The 18,253-nt window shown below is 47.6% G+C and overlaps 1 protein-coding gene across 2 annotated transcripts in view; it reads right to left on the bottom strand.

Annotated features, from left to right (window-relative positions):
* ABAT (4-aminobutyrate aminotransferase) overlaps positions 1 to 18,253 on the bottom strand; it is an 88,021-nt gene that overhangs the window by 20,264 nt on the left and 49,504 nt on the right. For both annotated transcript variants that reach the window (XM_067706660.1, XM_067706661.1), the window contains 5 exons: positions 18,116 to 18,230; positions 12,649 to 12,746; positions 10,887 to 10,916; positions 8,755 to 8,872; positions 4,264 to 4,313 (listed from right to left, as the gene is read on the bottom strand). In XM_067706660.1, the coding sequence (XP_067562761.1) occupies positions 4,264 to 4,313; positions 8,755 to 8,872; positions 10,887 to 10,916; positions 12,649 to 12,746; positions 18,116 to 18,185 (366 nt within the window). In that variant the 5' untranslated portion in view covers positions 18,186 to 18,230. The remainder of the gene's footprint in view (positions 1 to 4,263; positions 4,314 to 8,754; positions 8,873 to 10,886; positions 10,917 to 12,648; positions 12,747 to 18,115; positions 18,231 to 18,253) is intronic.

Here is an 18,253-nt window from a genome sequence, read left to right on the forward strand (position 1 = left end):
GAGTTCATGGCAGGCTCATACCTCTGTTGCCTCTTCTTCTTTGTGACCAGCCGGGTGGGTCTAGGATAAGCGGTGGAGGGAGTTAACCGTTTTCACTGTAGAGCTGGGGAAACGGAGGCCCAGAGAGGTCAAGCATCCTGCCTCAAGTCACACAGACGGGAAGGGGCAGAACCACGACTCAAACCCAGGTTTGCTGACTTCAGATCCCACCCTCTGCCAGATGCCGCAAGCAGTCTCCACCCGAAATGTCAGTGCCGGACACGAGTTTACTTGGCACAGCCCAGAGACCTTGGGTGGCCTGTGGGGGCTGCCGAGGGGCCTTTTGTTTTGGCTTCGAGTTATTAATGGGGCTCCAAAGAAATCAAGCACAGCACGAGATCAGGGTGGAGGCGAACTGCCATCACTGGCAGCGGGGGAAGCGGCTCACAGAGGGGATGGCCGGGCTGGCAGCGTGACTGCCTATCTGAGCCCAGGGAAGATGTGGAGGTGGTACTCCTGTTTGGCAAAGCGTGATATTCATGAAGAACAGAAGATACCTGGGACTTTGGGTAGCAGAATCAATTGAGGACAGGTTTCTAGAATCCTCGCCATCAGACCTGCTGTAGTGGGAAGAGAATGAGCTTTGGTTTAAGTGGCTGTGCAACCGGAGGCAAGTCACTTAACCTCTCTGGTCTTTAGAGTCCTCATTTGCAAAAACGAGGATCCCTTCTTGGGTGCCCAGAAGGAGCCAGTGGGAAAACACAACATACAGATGAGGCAGGACCTCAGTCTTGAAGGACAGAATCACGCAGGTGAAAAGGCCTGGAGGTCACACTGATGTCTCAGCTGACCAGGCCAGCTGCCCTCCAGCCAGCCTAGACAAGGTGCCACGGATGTCAGTCGGCACTCATCACACATTGCAATGGCGGGGCATGTGCAATGCCCAATAATTATTGTGTAACCTGTGGGCAATGTAATGAGATGGCCCTGGTGACATAAGAAGTTCTAACTGGAACCCAGATATTGGATCCAGGTGACATGGCACATGAATAATGGATGATGTGTTTGGGGTACAAAAGGGTTGATAAGCCCTTCTCAGAACTTCAATGACTTGGCAGGAGCCTGCCCAGGACAGGTAAAATACCTTGACCACCCCCTGAGCGCATTTCCCGCTAAGAGTTTGGAAGACCCAAGATGTCAATCAACGGTCGTCTGGTCTGATGCCCCAGATATACTCTGCTGAGCCTGTGGCGGTCAGCTGTCACTTCTCTAAGGTTGTGCCGGTCCCCGTGCCCTCTGCAGGACGTCAGCACAGACTGTGATCTAGACCATGATCCAGACTACGGTCTAGATGGTGATCTAGACGGATCTAATCTGTGATCCAGACTGTGGTCTAGACTGTTCTGGACTGTAATCTGTGATCTCGCCATCAAATCCAGCACCAAGGACAGTGCCCAGCACATAGTAGGCACTCCATCCATCAGTAAGCAAACAGATGTCAAGAAGTGAGGCCGAAGAAGCAGAAGCCAGATCACAAAGGGCTTTACACTTGCAGTGGAGGAGCTGGGATGCATCCTGAAGGCAGTAGGTACCAGGAGAGGGTTCCAGGCACAGCGCAGCTTGGAGGGTGGTCTGGAGGAGGTGAGAATAGACGTGGAGGTGGGAGGGAGTGATGAAGAGGGGCTGTTGAGGAAACTCCAAGTGGAAGTTGGGGGCAGAGCCAGGACAGGCCCAGGACTGGGTGGGAGAAGGGAGGATGGGGGGTGGCATCCAGGTCCAGGTTCCGGGCAGGATGGGTGGGGGCAGGGCATCCCCCGAAATCAGAATCCCTGGGCCTGGAAGTCACGTGCTGCTGGGCAACTGTGCCTCCGGAGGCAGCTGACACTGCAAATGTGTCTGGTGTGTTTGTTGACATAGTTTTTTAGCACCAACTGCTGAGGCATCTGGGATCCGCAGAACGTTTCGAAACAAAGCGGGGCTCTGAATGTAAACACACGCCTGGAGCCACCGACGGGCCTCGCCAGACACCCTCCGGAGGACGCGGCTTCTGCTGGAGCAGCCCCTAGACTTGTCAGCTAATTGGAGGTGAGAACCACGTCCAGGCCCCTCCCAGGCGGGCACACCCATAGGTAAAGAGGACCCGAGTTCTTTCCTATTATCTTCTGCTGTTCAGATTCAAGGGAAAACGTTTAAGACTGGAGAGTCGGTTCCTGACGTGGTCGGGCTCTCAGGCCCCCTGCTTTTCTTTGATTTCCTTTTAGGAATCACACTCTTTGTCATGTGTGGACACGTATGTCACACCTGAGAAAAATGAAAGCCCCAATGACAGGCAATGCCCGGGAGGGTGGGGAGCGGCCGGAGCTCTCACACTGCTGGAGGGAGAAGATTTCCCACCCCAGTTTGGAAAACTGTCCGGCGGGATCTGCTGAGGCCAACTGTGTGCGCTCACTATGGCCAGAGACGGACTGGCCTTGTATCATGGGACGTGTGAATGTGCCATTGAAAGACACACTGGAAGGTTCACAGTAGCAAGCGACCCAGATGCTTATCAGCGGTAGGCAGGATGTTAATTGCAGCGTGTTCACACAATGGAATGATTAGAGCCAGGAGGATGGATCCTCTGCGGCTACCAAGGATGCATCTTCAGATGGATTTTGAGTGAAATAAGCCAGACGTGATAAAGGGCACAGCCGGTACAATTCTACTCATGTGCCGTTAGAAGCAAGGGGAGTGGTCGGCCTAATTTGGTCTGGGGGAATAGGAACTGGGTCAGGGCATGTTGAATTCAGTGGGGGTGAAAAGCATCTTACCCTTGTGATATAGAAAGCACAGACATCTCTATGGTGCTTATTATCTACGTATGTACCACATCGTATACATATATACCGCACACCATAGGTGTGTTGTAGGCACAATTATGAAGATGCCCCAAGAAGATGTCCCAACCCTCATTCCATCCCCGGGACTGTGAATATATTGGCTTGGCCAAAAAGTTCGTTCGGGTTTTTCTGGGGAAATCGCAATGAACTTTTTGGTCAACCCAGTATCACACGGCAGAGGGAACTTTGCAGACGTAAGTAAGCTTCGTATTCAGTTCAGAAAGGAGACTGTTCTGGATTTTCTGGATGAGCTTCGTGCAACCACACAAGCCCCTTGCCGAGGGCAGCGGCAGAGAGAGGGATTGGACCAGCCGTTGCTGGCTTGACGACGGAAGGACCACGTGAAACAAACCCTGCCAACGACCTGCCCGAGCCCCAAAGCGGATCCTCCTCCAGAGCTTGCAGCTAAGAGCTGACCTCAGCTTCGTGAGCCCCAAGGCAGAGCACTCAGCTGAGCCGGCCAGACTCCGGACCCACAAGATCTGTGAAACCATAAATGCGTGACGTTTTAAACCCCTAGGCTGGCGGCAGTTTGTGATGGCAGCAACAGGAAACTAATGTCTAAAAAGGCTCCATAAGGGCATGATAATTGAAAAAAGAAAGTTGGGAAACACTGGGTTACAAGGGAAAATTCATTCAGCAGTACACTCAGCATGTAGGCATGTCTCCACGTGTGTGTTACAGCCAGTGTCATCAATCATCAGCGGCGCCCACAACACAGAAGAATCTGGCTCCAAATGTTAACAGTGCCGAGGATGAGAAACTGTGTGTCACCTGCCCCCTGCCTGCCACTCCAGTCATACTTGGATCCTTCCTGGCCCTCTCTGCCCCGGCTGTGCTGTCCTCTTTTGTTCCTGAAGCTCTCTGCTCCTCTCCCTCCCACCCTCCTCTCCCTGCAGGGACCACTCTTCCCTGACCCCCGGCCCCTCCATCCCCAGAAAGCCCAGCTCCTGTGGGTTTTATTCCCAGCACCTCCTCTAGCTGTGTGACCTTGGACAAATACTTAACCTCTCTGTGCCTCAGTTCCCTCCTCTGTAAAACAGGGATAACAACAGTAGCTGCCGCATAGACTTGGCAACATTCAATCTGTGAAGTGCCAGCCACAGTGTTTGCACATATTATGCTCGTAACTATTGTTCATTATTATCATTATCACTGTTTAATGCCCACATAACACTGACTGCCTCGGTCTGTAGCACTTAGTATGTTTGCAATTCTCTACTTATGTGTGTGGCTAACTGGCTGCCTCCATGGGAGCAGGGCTCACCCAAGGCGTACCAAGCACTTAGCGCATAGTATGTGCTCAATAAAAACTTAAGGGATGACTGAAGGGATGGACTATTTCCAAAGGCTGCCCCAGTGATCCTCTGAATCTCTGTGAACACTGCATAACCCGGGGACTCACCACATTTTGAGGCTGTTGGATGAGTTTCATGAGAGCAGGATGATTGTAACCTGGGGAGAGGAAGATATGGTTAGAGACCAGCATCAGATCCGGGGGTCCCATGCCCCTCCCTCCCATTGCCTGCCCCCTCCCTTCCCTTCCAACCCTGCAACTCTCTTTACACACAAAGGCCCACTCCTGGGACCCAGCCCAGATTCCCCTGACTCAGAATCACTCAGGGTGAGGCCCCCAAGTCTTCCACTAGTTCTCTGGATGACTCTGATGTTCAGGTGGGAGACACACTGGACTAGACAGACAGTGAATGAAGGTTAAAGCTAACTCGGGACCAGGGTTGGGAGGGTTCCCCAGGCCTGCGTGACGAATTGCAAACGTGGTCCTTGCCTTCCCCGCCGGTGTCCACCGCTTGAGTCAAATCTCAACAGGCATTCGGTCAGGGACTGAGGGAGGGAAGGATGCTGGCTGCACTCTGCGACCAGCACAACCGGTGCTGCCTGAACACATTTGCTCATGTCCAGCCTGGGCCTGCCACCCCGCGACAAGGCCGAGGATGCCCTTTGATTCCGCAAAATTGCTCTTCTACGAATTTATCCTACACGTGGATAAAAACCCATGTAGGGACTTCCCTCGGGGTCCAGTGGTTAAGACCCTGTGCTTCCACTGCAGGGGATGTGGGTTTGATCCTTGCCCAAGGAACTCTGATCCCACATGCCGCAGGTGACATGGCAAAAAAAGACAAAACCCAAAAAACCTGTGTATACCTATCTTCATGGTGACTCGCCAACATCTGCAGGCTTGAAGGCAACCTAACGTCCATCAACAGCAGATCAGTTGTTGCCAGGATTAGCAATACTGAACACAAAGTCTCTTGCACATAGTAGATGCTCGATAAAATGGGATATTATAGAGGAGGGAAGAGTAAGACAGGCCCACACAGCACTGGAACCAGATGTCCTGGGCTCTGCAGAGCCTTTACTGCCATTTACTGAGCATCTGTGTGCAGGGGGCTTTCTGTTCCTTATTGCTAATCCTGGCAACAACTTGCGCAGGAAGGCCAAGTTTGTAGGAGGCACTGAAGTCAGGAGACCAGATGCAGGACCCTCAAAGGCAGATGCCAAGTGTTCAGCCCGATAGATATTGGTTGAATGATGGAACAATGTGAAGATACAGTAACACAGGCTAGAACTCAAAACTGTTACAGATCAGAAAACACATCAGTGACTCTTGGAGCAGGAAGCAGACTTTGGAGAAAAACCCCCAGTCTTCAAGTATCACATTTTTTTTTTATCATGCATATTTTGCACCTACTTTCTTTAAACCAATTAACTTTTTAATTTAAAGAGATTTACTTTGGGATTTCCCTCGTGGCCTAATGGTTAGGATTCCAGGGTTTTGCTTCCATGGCTCGGTTCGATCCCTGGTCCGGGAACTGAGATCCCCACAAGCTTTGCAGAGAAGCCAAAAAAAAAAAAAAGATTTACTTTTGAACGGACACTTTCTATCACTAGGGTAAGAAAGCTGCCCAAGGCTCTGAACCTGGGGCCTGATCTCCTCCATAACAAGAGATTAACAAGTGTAGATTCAGGTGTTAAAGACCCAGCATCACCCAGGGGAGACTCTCTCCTGATGGAATCAAAGAGTGAACAGATTTGAAAAGCCTGTGGTTTCACTCTGCGGGATGCAGGGAGCGTGGGTTGGGGCAGTGATGTGGGGACCAAGGGAGAGAGTAATTAACATTGTTCCTCTGCCTCTCCACTCCACTCCTCCCCGCCCCACTCACAGCTGTGCTGGGACCAAGGCTGGGGAGTGCTCAGTACTCAAGGAAGGAACACTCTGTGGGGCTTTTCCAACTGACCTTTGGCTAGCCTTCCAGTTCTGACTCTTTATCACGCTGCCTGGGTATTTATGACTTTTCTGCCTCAGTAGATAAGGCAGTTTCAGGGAATCAAATTAAGCCACAGATGCAGCATTTCCTATTGGCTTCAGAAGGAGAGATGAAAGCAGAGCTGGCCCTCTGATCAGGAAATCCTATGCCTGGGCTTTTGATGCCATGGGCCCCCGCACTGCAGGGCAGGGGCGGCTGTCTGGGAGGCTGCTATTACAGAAGTCAGCTTGAGAGGCAGAGTCATTGGTTCAAATCCTGGGCTCCCTGGACAGCTGGGGGAAGCTGCAACCCCTTGAAACCTGGCTCCCTATCAATAAACTGGAAGTGATAGTGAAAGACCCGATGGTATAGGACGGTTTTAGGGATTACCTGAGATAACATGGAAGGCAGACAGTAATTTCTCAATAATTATTAGTTTAAAAAAATCACCTCGGGCTTCCCTGGTGGCGCAGTGGTTGGGAGTCCGCCTGCCAATGCAGGGGACGCGTTTTCGTGACCTGGTCCGGGAAGATCCCACGTGCCGCGGAGCTGCTGGGCCCGTGAGCCATGGCCGCTGAGCCTGCGCGTCCGGAGCCTGTGCTCCGCAACGGGAGAGGCCACAACAGTGAGAGGCCCGCGTACCGCCCCCAAAAAAAAAAAAATCATCTCATTGACTACAGATGTGGGAAAAAAGGTGGCCAGAGAGGGAATTTTTTAGAACTTCTGGTCTTTTAACAGCTACTGCTAGCCTGATCCTCCCACCCCCCCATAGAGATACTGGCTGGCTGGGGATTGAAGCAGAAGGAGCCCTGGGTGGTTGTGGTGGGGGGTGGTGTGAAGGATGCAGAGGTTAGCTGGGAAGAGACTGGCCCACAGTCCCAGGAAAACTCGAGATCTTATCCCGTTCACTCCAACAGGATATGGAGAGAGGGTTTTGTAAATCTTGGACTCCAAAACGCCTTCAGAGGCCAAGGGATCTCTGAATGATGAACTTCCCCCAAACAATGAGTCATCTGCCAACTGTTGAATCTCATCCTTTTTTTTTTTTTTAATTTGGCCTCACCGTGCAGCTTGTGGGATCTTAGTTCCCCAAGCAGGATCGAACCTGGGCCTCCATAGTCAAAGTGCTGAGTCTTAACAACTGGACCACCAGGGAATTCCCCACATCTCTCTTTTTTTTTAATTTTTATTGGAAAATAAAACTTTTATTGGAAAAAAAAGTATAGCTTTTTTTTTTTTGGTATGATTCTTTTTTTTATTTTCTGGCCGCACTGTGTAGCATGTGGGATCTTAGTTCCCCAACCAGGGATCGAACCTGCGCCCCTGCAGTGGAAGCGCAGAGTCTTAACCATTGGACTGCCAGGGAAGTCCCCTATGGGAGTATAGTTGATGTACAATGTTGTGTTAGTTTCAGGTGTCCAGCAAAGTGAATCAGTTATACATATACATATATACATTCCCTTTTTTTTTTTAAGATTCTTTTCCCATAGAATCTCATCTTAATGGGAAATAAATAGGTTCAAGGGACTGGGCAGGGGGAAAGCAGAAGAGGCATGGGGACCTAAAGGGGGGTCTCAGGGGAAAGACTCCAGGCGGCTGAGTGCAGGGGCTTGGAGGGGGGTGGGGAGCTGTTGATGGGGAGCCTAGGATGTCTGCCATCATCCACTAAGGGACAGGTTTCATCCGACGCTCAGCCTACAAACCAGCGGATGCCATGGGTAATCCATCGCCCCAAGAAGCATCGACCGTCCGAGCTACCAACAGCAGCCACCTGCACGTGCCAATCAGCCCTGTCTGTCCCGTCTGCCACGTCCTCCTGCAGCAGCACAGCCTCGCTCTGGATGGCCAGGAGGGGAGCCTGGTAAGGCAGAGGCTACTGGTGCCCCTCCAGGTCACCTTTCCCGGGCAAGCCACCCCTCTCCCAGCTGCTCTGTGTGTGTGTGTTGGCGGGGGCAGCGCTGCTAATGGCTCCAGCTGCCTCCTTCTCTGGAAAATTGCCCCTGGTGAATGGAAGTTGCTTCGCCCAAGAGATGACACAAGTCCTTCCCTCTGGCAGCTGATGGGCAGGGACCGACTGGCCCAGGGGTACCAAAAGGCCAGCCTCTTTGCCTTGGTCTGGGACCGACTCTGGGGTGCAATGCCCACTTCAGAGACCCCCGTGGAATCAGGCTGTGGCTGGTCTCTGGCTGAGACCTCATCCTTCTTAATTTCCCCTTGCCCTCTGCTCTCTCCCTCCCTGCCCTTTCTCCCAAGAGCTCTCCCTCAGTTAACCACTTGCACCAAATCCCTGCCTCAGGATCTTCTTCCAGGAATCCTAAGACTGCTGACATTGGACATGGGTTCACATTCTACCTATGCTTCCTCTCCAAGCTTTGCTCATCTACCTACAAAATGGGCATATGTACCCAGATCCATACTTGTGGGGTTTGGGGGAGGAGTAAATGAGAAAAGACATGTAAAGTCCCTAGTAATACATGCTCTACGAATGACTTGCTCCTTTTCTCTGCCCTTGAGGGAAGTGTCTGGCTGCACACAAGGATGCACATCTTGGAAGGAGTGGCTGAAGTCTGGAGAGCCACAACTACACAGAGACAGAGGCTACATTCAGGGACTGATTTTCCAGCTCTTACCTATGGGGACAGAGGAGATCTGGGAATAAAGATCCAACATCCGGTTGCCATCCACGTCCACCAGGTAATTGCCTCGGCTCTCTTCGTAATTGCAGAAAAAGTGCACAGCTTCTGCATTCTTGGGGAAAGGAGAGACTGGATCAGGCTCACTGCAATTCCTTAGACCCTCAGTCTTTCAGGATTAAGCTTGAATTGATGAAGTAAGCCATGTCCTGCCCATTTATGGACACATGGACGGTATCTGTGGGTGCTGGCAGTGTTGGATTTTTTGCCCTGCTGGTAATTACATGGGTGATTTGCTTTATAATTGTTTATTAGGCTGTGGATTTGTATTTTATGATTTTTTTCTGTATGTGTTTTATATATCACAACAAAAAAGATGGAGATATAACTCTGAAGAAGATTCTGAAAAGTTAAAATGTATATAGTAAGCCTTAGGGCCTAAGAAAACTAAAAAATATATAGTGATTATGAAAGAAATGAAAATGGTACACTAGAAGATATTCACTTTATGTACAAAAAATTAGTAGAAAATGAAGAGAGGAACAAAAAAGACGTGAGACAGAGAGAGAACAAAAAATAAAACGGAAGTTGTAAATACAACTACACCAATAATAACATTAACTGTGCATGGATTAAGCAATTCAATAAAAAAAATCGGAAACCATCAGACTGGATAAAAAGATTCAGTTAAAAAAAAAAGTTAAAAAATAAGATTCAGTTATATGCTGTCTACATGAGACATACTTTAGATTCAAGAATACAAATGAGGTTGAAAGTAAAAATATGGGAAAAGATATATGATTCTCACAGCAATCATAAGAAAGATGCCATGGTGTCTACTAATATCAGACAAAATTGACTGTAAAACAAACAAAATGTTCCTAGAGGTAAAGAGAGGCATTTTATGATGACAAAAGGGTCCATCCACTAAGACGACTATAAACATATAAGCACCTGCTAACACAGCCCCAAAATACATGAAGCAAAACCCAACAGAATTGAAGGGAAAAATAATTCTATAAGACTAGTTGGAGACTTCGGTACCTGGCTTTCAGCAACGGATTGAACAAACAGGCAGAGGATTAACGTGAATACACTCCAGATCAATAGATCTCACAGACATGCATGGAACACCCCATCCAACAACAGTAAGGTTCATGTCCCTCTCGAGCGCATGTGGAACATTTTCCAGAATAGACGATATGCTAGGCCATAAAAAAGGCTCAATAAATTTCAAAGGATTGAAATCACTCAAAATAAGTTTCCAACCCCAACAGAATGAGATGAGATTAGAAATCGATAACAGAAAGAAGTTTGGGGGGCTTCCCCGGTGACGCAGTGGTTAAGAATCTGCCTGCCAACGCAGGGGACACAGGTTCGAGCCCTGGTCCGGGATGATCCCACATGCCGCGGAGCAATTAATCCTGTGCACCACAACTGCTGAGCCTGCAGTCTAGAGCCTGCGTGCCACAACTACTGAAGCCCACATGACTAGAGCCCGTGCTCCCCAACAAGAGAAGCCACTGCAATGAGAAGCCTGTGCACTGCAAAGAAGCATAGCCCCCGCTCACTGCAACTAAAGCCCGCGCACAGCAATAAAGACCCAACGCATCCATAAATAAATAAATAAAATTTTAAAAAATTTAAAAAGAAAGAAAGAAAGAAGTTTGGGAAATTCACCAAAATGTGGAAATTACACAACACATAAATAACCAATGAGTCAAAGAAGAAATCACAAGGGAAATTAGAAAAAAAATGTTTAGATCAAAAGTCAGCTGCATGGGCTTCCCTGGTGGCGCAGTGGTTGAGAGTCCGCCTGCCGATGCAGGGGACACCGGTTTGTGCCCCGGTCCGGGAAGATCCCACATGCCGCGGAGCGGCTGGGCCCGTGAGCCATGGCCGCTGAGCCTGCGCGTCCGGAGCCTGGGCTCGGCAACGGGAGAGGCCACAACAGTGAGAGGCCCACATACCGCAAAAAAAAAAAAAGTCAGCTGCATGTTTTTAAAAAAGAGCCAGCACAGATTAAGTGTTTGCCTCCTTTGGTGAAACTGTAACAAAGAAGCAATGGAAGGATTGTTATTTCATCCCCACTCACCTGAATTACATTCAGCTGTTTCATCCCCACTCACCTGAATTACATTCAGCTGTTTCATTAACTCCTGCAGGAGAGAAGAGAAATGCATTAGAGCAAGGACACATGCTTGCCAGAGCAGCTTAAAATCTTTCATGTTTTCCCAATATTATAAATATTTTTAAATTGCTTAAAAGAATTAGTGGGCAGGAAACAATTCCTGCCAGTTAAATTACCAGTACAACAGACAGGCTGGAGGTTTAGACACTTCAAAGATTACAGTCAAATAAACTATTTAACAAAAAAATTTAAGCTGAAGATATTTATCTAATGTCCAGAAAAGCATGGGCTCTCTTTTTATTAAGGGGTAAAAAAAAAGGCTTTAACATCCCATTAGGAAAATAAAATTAACTGAAAATAGAAATTTGCACATCAAAGAACCATTTATAATTATAATCTGAACACCCCACTTGTACAATTCCACATAGAAACCGGGAATTACAAACTAGTGGTTTTACTATTACAAGGATTTCTTCTTTAAAAACAAGTCAACATAAAGTAAACTTTAGCAATTAGTGTCATAAAACTATGTATTTCCACGTAAAAATACAAAATAATATTCATGACAAGAATATGAAATTTATTCCAAGTATTTTACGATTATTAAATTAAAATCCACCCTCCCCCAAACAAATATGCATGAAAAAAGTCTTTTGTCAGCAAAAGACTATGCAAAATAACTACAATCATTTACATCGGTACAAAGATTTCTGTATTTATTAAATAGTTTCAATGACAAAAGAGACAGCTTTTGACTTAAAAAAAAAGACACTGTGGATAAAATCTGCAAAATATGCAAAGAAAATAAATTTGTATTAAAAAGGTTTACACTGTTATATTTTAGGTGCAAACATTAGAAATAGTATTGCACATTACAACACAGAATCAAGGTTAACCAGCCTTCCAAAGTGTGTTGTATGCAGGTTTTGTAGCTTCTTTGAGGAGAAGCAGCAACACCCCTCACTCACCTGTGTCTCTTCCATCTCACAGGCTAACATCAATTCCAGGGATTCAGAGCTACTCTCATACACCCTGTACTGTCACCCTGAGGGCTTCTCTGTACATCATTCCCCTTGCCTAGAACAGAATGCACTCCTTCATCCAATTCCTCCTTGTGGCCCTTTAAGATCAAGCTCAGTGGGGCATGTGCTATACACGCCCTGTGCCATATCACATCGTCATGTTCCTTCACTGTTGTTGGAATGCTGTGCCCCAGCCCCTGACTCTGGACTCAAAGCAAGCCATGTAACTTGCTTTGGCCAACAGAATGAAGTGGAAATGATGGTGGGCCAGTGTGGAGCCTAGCTCAAGAGACCTACAGCAAGCTCTCCTCTTCGGTCACTGTGAGAACAGGCTCAGCCTGGCTGGCTGGAGCATGAGAGATGCACAAAGCAGAGCCAAGTCACCACAGTGACCCAAGACAAGCCTAGCCAGTCATCCCTCAGGCATGTAGATGAGCCCAAGAGAGCTGCCTACCCAACTGCCAGTTAACCCTGGATGCATGAGCAACTTGTATGCTGCTGAGGTTTTGTGATTGTTTGTTACACAGCATTATTGTGGCAATAGACAACTGATACATCTCCTCTGAGAAGACTTCTTTGGCTTCTTATGAAGGAATGGCTTGGTTTAAGGTTCAGGATCTCTAATGGTGAACTCTGAAAGGAGCTAAGGATACGGGGCCCTCAGCTTGGCTGTGTTCTTGCCCCATGGACACTTTTTGCTCTTTTCTGAAACACACCATTCAGCTGTGCTCAACTCACCAGAGATCTAGGCCCTGGGACTTCTGTCTTCATCAAAGGCCCATCATAATCAAATTCAATGTCGACTTTGGCTGCGGCCTGACTGATGTGTCTGGATCCTGCAGTAAACAAAGATGGTGAGAACCCCTGGGGACAGCAGATGTGAGACTCCTGCCCTTATAACACCCAATGTCCCTAACAGAGGCAGTGCCAGTACCTCAGCCCCATCCCCGCCAGACTGCCCCAGAACTCTGAGTGTGGCCACGTGGGCACCACAAGAACCCTGAGGATTTAAAGAAACGGGAAAGCCCGGTGCCAGTGAAGCTGTAAGCAAGAAGGCATGCTCACGTCCTGCTGGTGTGAGGATAAGCTGATGCCGGCTTCCTATTCCTTTCGAGTGAGCAATCTCAGTGTTTAGGATTCATCCCAAGAAAATAACGGGACCAGTGCACAAAGATATAGGTTAAAAATATTGGGACTTCCCTGGCGGTCCAGTGGTTAATACTCTGTGCTTCCACTGCAGGGGGCATGGGTTTGATTCCTGGTCGAGGAACTAAGATCCCGCATACGGCACAGGGAAGCCAAAAGAAAAAAGAAAAAAACCAAAAACACACAAAAAATATTTGTCATAGTATTGTTTCTAACAACAACAAAGAGGAAACAACCTAAATGTCCAACAATGGAGAGTTGCTGAATAGAATATGCCACATTCTACCATTTCACAGACAGCGGAATACTGGGAATATTATGTACCCATAATAAAAATTATCCAAATTTTGTAAAAAAATTTAATCTATATCCATATGTATATATAGACCTGAGTTTCTCCGCCTCGGGCCTATTGACACTGTGGGCTGTATCTTCTCTGCTGTGGGAGATTGCCCTGGGCACTGCAGGATGTTTAACAGCCTCCCTGGCCTCCACCCACTAGATGCCAGTAGCACCCACCCAGGAGTTGTGCCCCTAGTTGCATCGATCAAAAATCATCCAGGAGAGAATAAGCAAATGTCTAAATTCAGGTGGTCCTCACTTATAGATTTTTTTGGTTAAAAAATATTTGGGGCACAAGTGATTTGCTTGAAACTGATTTCACATTTTTTGCATAGTAATAAACTTGTAGAGGGTTAAATAAACTTGAGTTCCCAGGCTAACCTCACAGAACTTTTTAGCTCAGCATCTTGCTGAAATCAAGGGTAGTTTCAATTCCAAGTCTCACTGATCGCTAAGCAAAAGACGGCTGTGCGGAATCCAAGATAAGTGTGTAATGATTTATAATCAGTAACCCCTAGAAATCCTTTTAATGTCCCTGTTCATCTTTCATCTTCCTGGCACATATTTGGTGGTTGGCAAATGTGAGTTCCTCTTACACGGGTTGCCATACTTGCATCAAACTAGGGAATCTCTAGATGCTTCATATAAATCATATGTGTGATCTTATTTTATCTTTCCACAACCCTGAGGGGTAGGTTGTTATTGTTTGCATTACATAGGAAAGGAAACTAACACTAAAACATGCTAGCATCTCTCTCTGTTTTCTCTCTCTCTCTGTGTCTCACACACACACACACACACACACACACACACACACACAACTTGCCAAACTATAAAAAGCCATGATATTAGAAAACATATTTAAATTCATTCTTAATTTTTCATAATTGCTTTGAATATCAAAGAAGGTTTCTGAATTAATTATGCAATAAAGTGTAGCCCTTTGAACGTAAAATCCAGTTAAAATCCAAAACTACCCTTATTTTGAGGCATGAAGGTACCAGCTTTTATTATCTTTTGTTTGATCTTACAATGAAAAGTGAATTCCCATTTATTCCATTAGCAGAGAGTTAAAGGTCATGGAACACACTGATGACTTTTAAGAAAACTGTAAACTCTTTCTCTCTTCCAGAGCTCAGGGTTACTGGTCAAGACTGAGTCCAGCTAGACCTGCATTCAACAGGGATGTCTATTTGGATAAAAAGAGCTCTTAACCAGTGCTGGTCTTGCTTTGTCTCCAGCAAAGGGGGAAAGTGAAAAATTTGTAAGTAGTAAGTTGTCCTCTCATGAGGATACACAAGTCCTCCCTTCCTTTCTCCAGAAAATGTCTTGACATCGCATTGTAGGAATCAGACTTCTTGGAGGTTGGAAAGCAGAAATACCAGGAATGGAGGGAGTTAGCAGTGGGACCTGCAGCTGAAAGGATCCTGATGACAGGGAGCGTGTGGGGTCATGTGGAGTCACGGTTATGAACATGCCAAGACCATGAGTAAACAGGACTGGGAGGTGGGGTTGGGGTAGGAGCTAGGAGAGGCAGTGGATAGAGGGGAAGGATCCTTCTACTGGGAGCAGAGATCAATGGGGCATGAGGCGGGGAAGCCATGGCCAGGTGCAAGGCGGATGGGTCTGGGTCAAGAACTGCACTGGTTCCTACCATGTGCCAAGTCTTTGTGGGTGTGGATGGAAGAGGGCCAAAACCTCTGGGCAGAAATCCTGAAAATCAGAGTCTGGTGAGTTTTTTGGCAACTGTGCTATCGGAAAAAGGAAGATGGGGAAACTAACACAGTTTCAGTCCCTACTTTGTGCTAGGCAGGCCCTACCTAGGCAAACGCTCACCTCTTGTTTTAATTAATCCACAAACTTTTTGTGAGATGATGTTGTCCCCATTTTACAGATGAGGATCAGAGAGGTTAAGCAACTTTCCTGAGGTCACACAGCTAGTGAGTTGCAAGGCCAGAACCTAAATCCAGAATACTTGTGCTTTTCCCACTATATCTCAATTTTGATTTTTTGTAGAGGAAAGTAACCAAATACCAATATGATAAATTTTCTCTTGATGATATATAATGCCATAAACCACAAAAAAAAAAGAACAAGATTTAAATTCTCAAGGAAGCCTTTTCTGGGATCGCTTATACCAAGTTGCATGAGTAGATGTCCATTTATTGAGCACTAATGGTGAACATACCAGGCATTATTCTGAGCAATTTACATGGATTACTGCATGTAATGCTCACAACCCCCAGGTGGTAAACGTTATTATGATTCTCATGTTAAAGAAGACACTAAAGCTCAGAAAGGTCAATTAATTTGCCCAAAGTCACACATCTGTTGAGTGGCTAAGCTGGAAATCTGTCCGCTGGACCTCTCCTTTCCCAGATACTGTGAATGTAACTGATGTATCTTCCATTTCATCTAGTGTGGGTCTTTCAAATGAAACGTTTGCAGCAAAACGACTCACTTCCCCCAGAGGCAAATTACTATCAAAAGTACAAGGAAGCCAAAAAATGTTTGCATTAATATTGAATGATCCGCGTTTTCATTCATGAATAAAGCAGCACTACGCCCAGAAGCCAGGGGTGTGCCCTGACGCACAAGACCAGGCACAGCGGGTAAATCCAGCCCAGCCCTCTGTGGCCATGCCAATCCACACAGTCATTTTTTAACTCTAAACTGTAAAAGCAGCCATCCAATGTTTTTAACGTCCTCTTAGTCTTCTGCTGAGAGTAATAAATGAATGTCATTTTCCCAAATAGCAAGGGTTCTGTATGTGAGCCTGGCCAAAATCAAGGTCACGTTCCACTGGAGTTGTTTGCTCTGCTTTTGTTTAAAAACAAAACAACATACCTTATCCCTCCCCTCAACTGTCCACCCCACTTACTCTTAACTAGGAAAATATCAGTAAGCAACAATGAAAAAACAAACACGTCTAATTTCACCACCCTGAGAGAACCATTTTGCTGTCTGGTCTCCAGGTCTCTGTGCTCTACCTGCTGATATAAGATTACAAACGCTTTGCATGATGCCATTGGGAACACTGCCTCAGGCCATGAACTATCAGCATGTTTAATGGCTTTGCAGTGATCCAGTGGGTGGAGGCACTGCACGGAAGCATCTGAACACAGTGAGGGTGGTAGCAGCCTGTGGCTCCCCACTTGGGCACCCACTTCTCTCCCTCACCCTGAGGAAGCAGCTGCCGTGTTGTGAGCTGCTGCATGAAGACATCCACGTGGCACTGAAGCCAGCCACAGCCACGTGACTGAGCTTGAGGGTGGATCCCCGGCTCCCCCGATGAACCTTCACACAGGACCACAGCCCTGGTACCAGCTCAGCTGTGCCTCATGAGAGACCTGGACCCAGAGCATCCACCAAGCCTTGGATTCATAATCCACAAAAACTGTGAGATAATAAACGTGCATTATTTTAACCTCTTAAGTTTGCAGGTATTTGTTATATCACAATAGATAATTAATATGTAGTTAAGGGTGTGGGTCCTGGGGCAACCTGGCTCGGCTCAAAGCCTGGCTCAGTCACTGGCAGGCTCTGAGACTCTGGGAAACTTACATAACCTCTCTGAGTCTCAGTTTGGTTCAGAGCAACGTACCAAGGTCAGTTCCTCAGTTGTGACAAACGCATCCTGGTGATGTAAGATGCTAACACTGGGGAAAACTAGGTGAGGAGCATATGGGATCTCTTTGTACTGCCTCTGCAATTTCTCTGCATACCTAAAATATTCCAAAAGAAAATGTTTATTTAAAAATAAAACCTGTGGGAGAGGAGAGAACATTCCTGCTTTTTATCGCACTCAGGATATAAACACCTGCAACATTCAACATGCAAATCAAGGCCTCGGCAAACAATTTGTCTTCAGAAGGCAGACAGGACTGACAATAAGAAGGGGACATTGTGACAGCAAGCACGGGGCTCTGAAAACCGGGGACAGCCTGGAGGGGCTGGCGTCCAAAGGAGGCTACTGCAAGCCTCCCTCTCCCAGAGCTGCTGGGAGGCACGTGGGGGAGTGGTGATGATAACCCAGTGTCTGGAGCCGGACTGACTTGCATTCAAGGGGCTGTGTGACTTTGCTTCTTGAGCCTCAGTTTTCTCATCTGTAAAATGGGATTCACCCTTTCCTTCCTCATTAGACTATAGGGAGGGAGGTCTCCTGAGATCACGCGGGCAGGGTGCTCACTGGGCTACACTGAACTCAGCGAGACAGAGAGAAGTAGAAGCATCTGAGAGAGACCACGGCGGCAGAATGAGCCAGTGCTGTTGGCCGGTTAGGTGCAGGGTGAGTGGAGGTGAGGGAGAGGGTGGGGTGGACATTCCTGGGATGGGGCCTCCCACCCAGTGCCCTTGAAGCTTTCAGGTGAATTACAAGGACTTCTGTAGTTTTCTTGTTTCTCCGCAGTAAACCCAGCTATGTTTTCTCCAGCAATCCCTATGCAGCCAGCTGGGCCCTTCTGGCTGCTGGGACCACCACCTCCGTGCCAGCAGAGTGGCTCCAGGATGGATCAGCTCCCTGACCACTGCAGAGCTGTCCACCCGGGGACAGGAACACATGGTGGAGATGGGAGGTGTGGCGATGGGGACAGTTTTATGGGGGTGGGTGGGGCAGTGGATCCCTTTAACCCCAAGGACTTTTTCAGACCCCGAATTCCTAGTCTGGATTGTGTCTTCCATTAGGGCCAGTTCTTGCCGAGAACTCCCTAGGGCTTACCGGGCACCAGCAGGCGGTAGTTGTGCTGGAAGCTGCAGGCCAGCCGCCGGGTGAGCAACATGGAGGCCATGGTCACCTCCACCGGCAACAGAGACCCCCGTCACACGCTCCTGCCCTGAAAGAAAACAGAAGCACAGA

The sequence above is a fragment of the Pseudorca crassidens genome, chromosome 15, assembly GCF_039906515.1.
Source record: "Pseudorca crassidens isolate mPseCra1 chromosome 15, mPseCra1.hap1, whole genome shotgun sequence".
NCBI classification, from domain to species: domain Eukaryota; kingdom Metazoa; phylum Chordata; class Mammalia; order Artiodactyla; family Delphinidae; genus Pseudorca; species Pseudorca crassidens.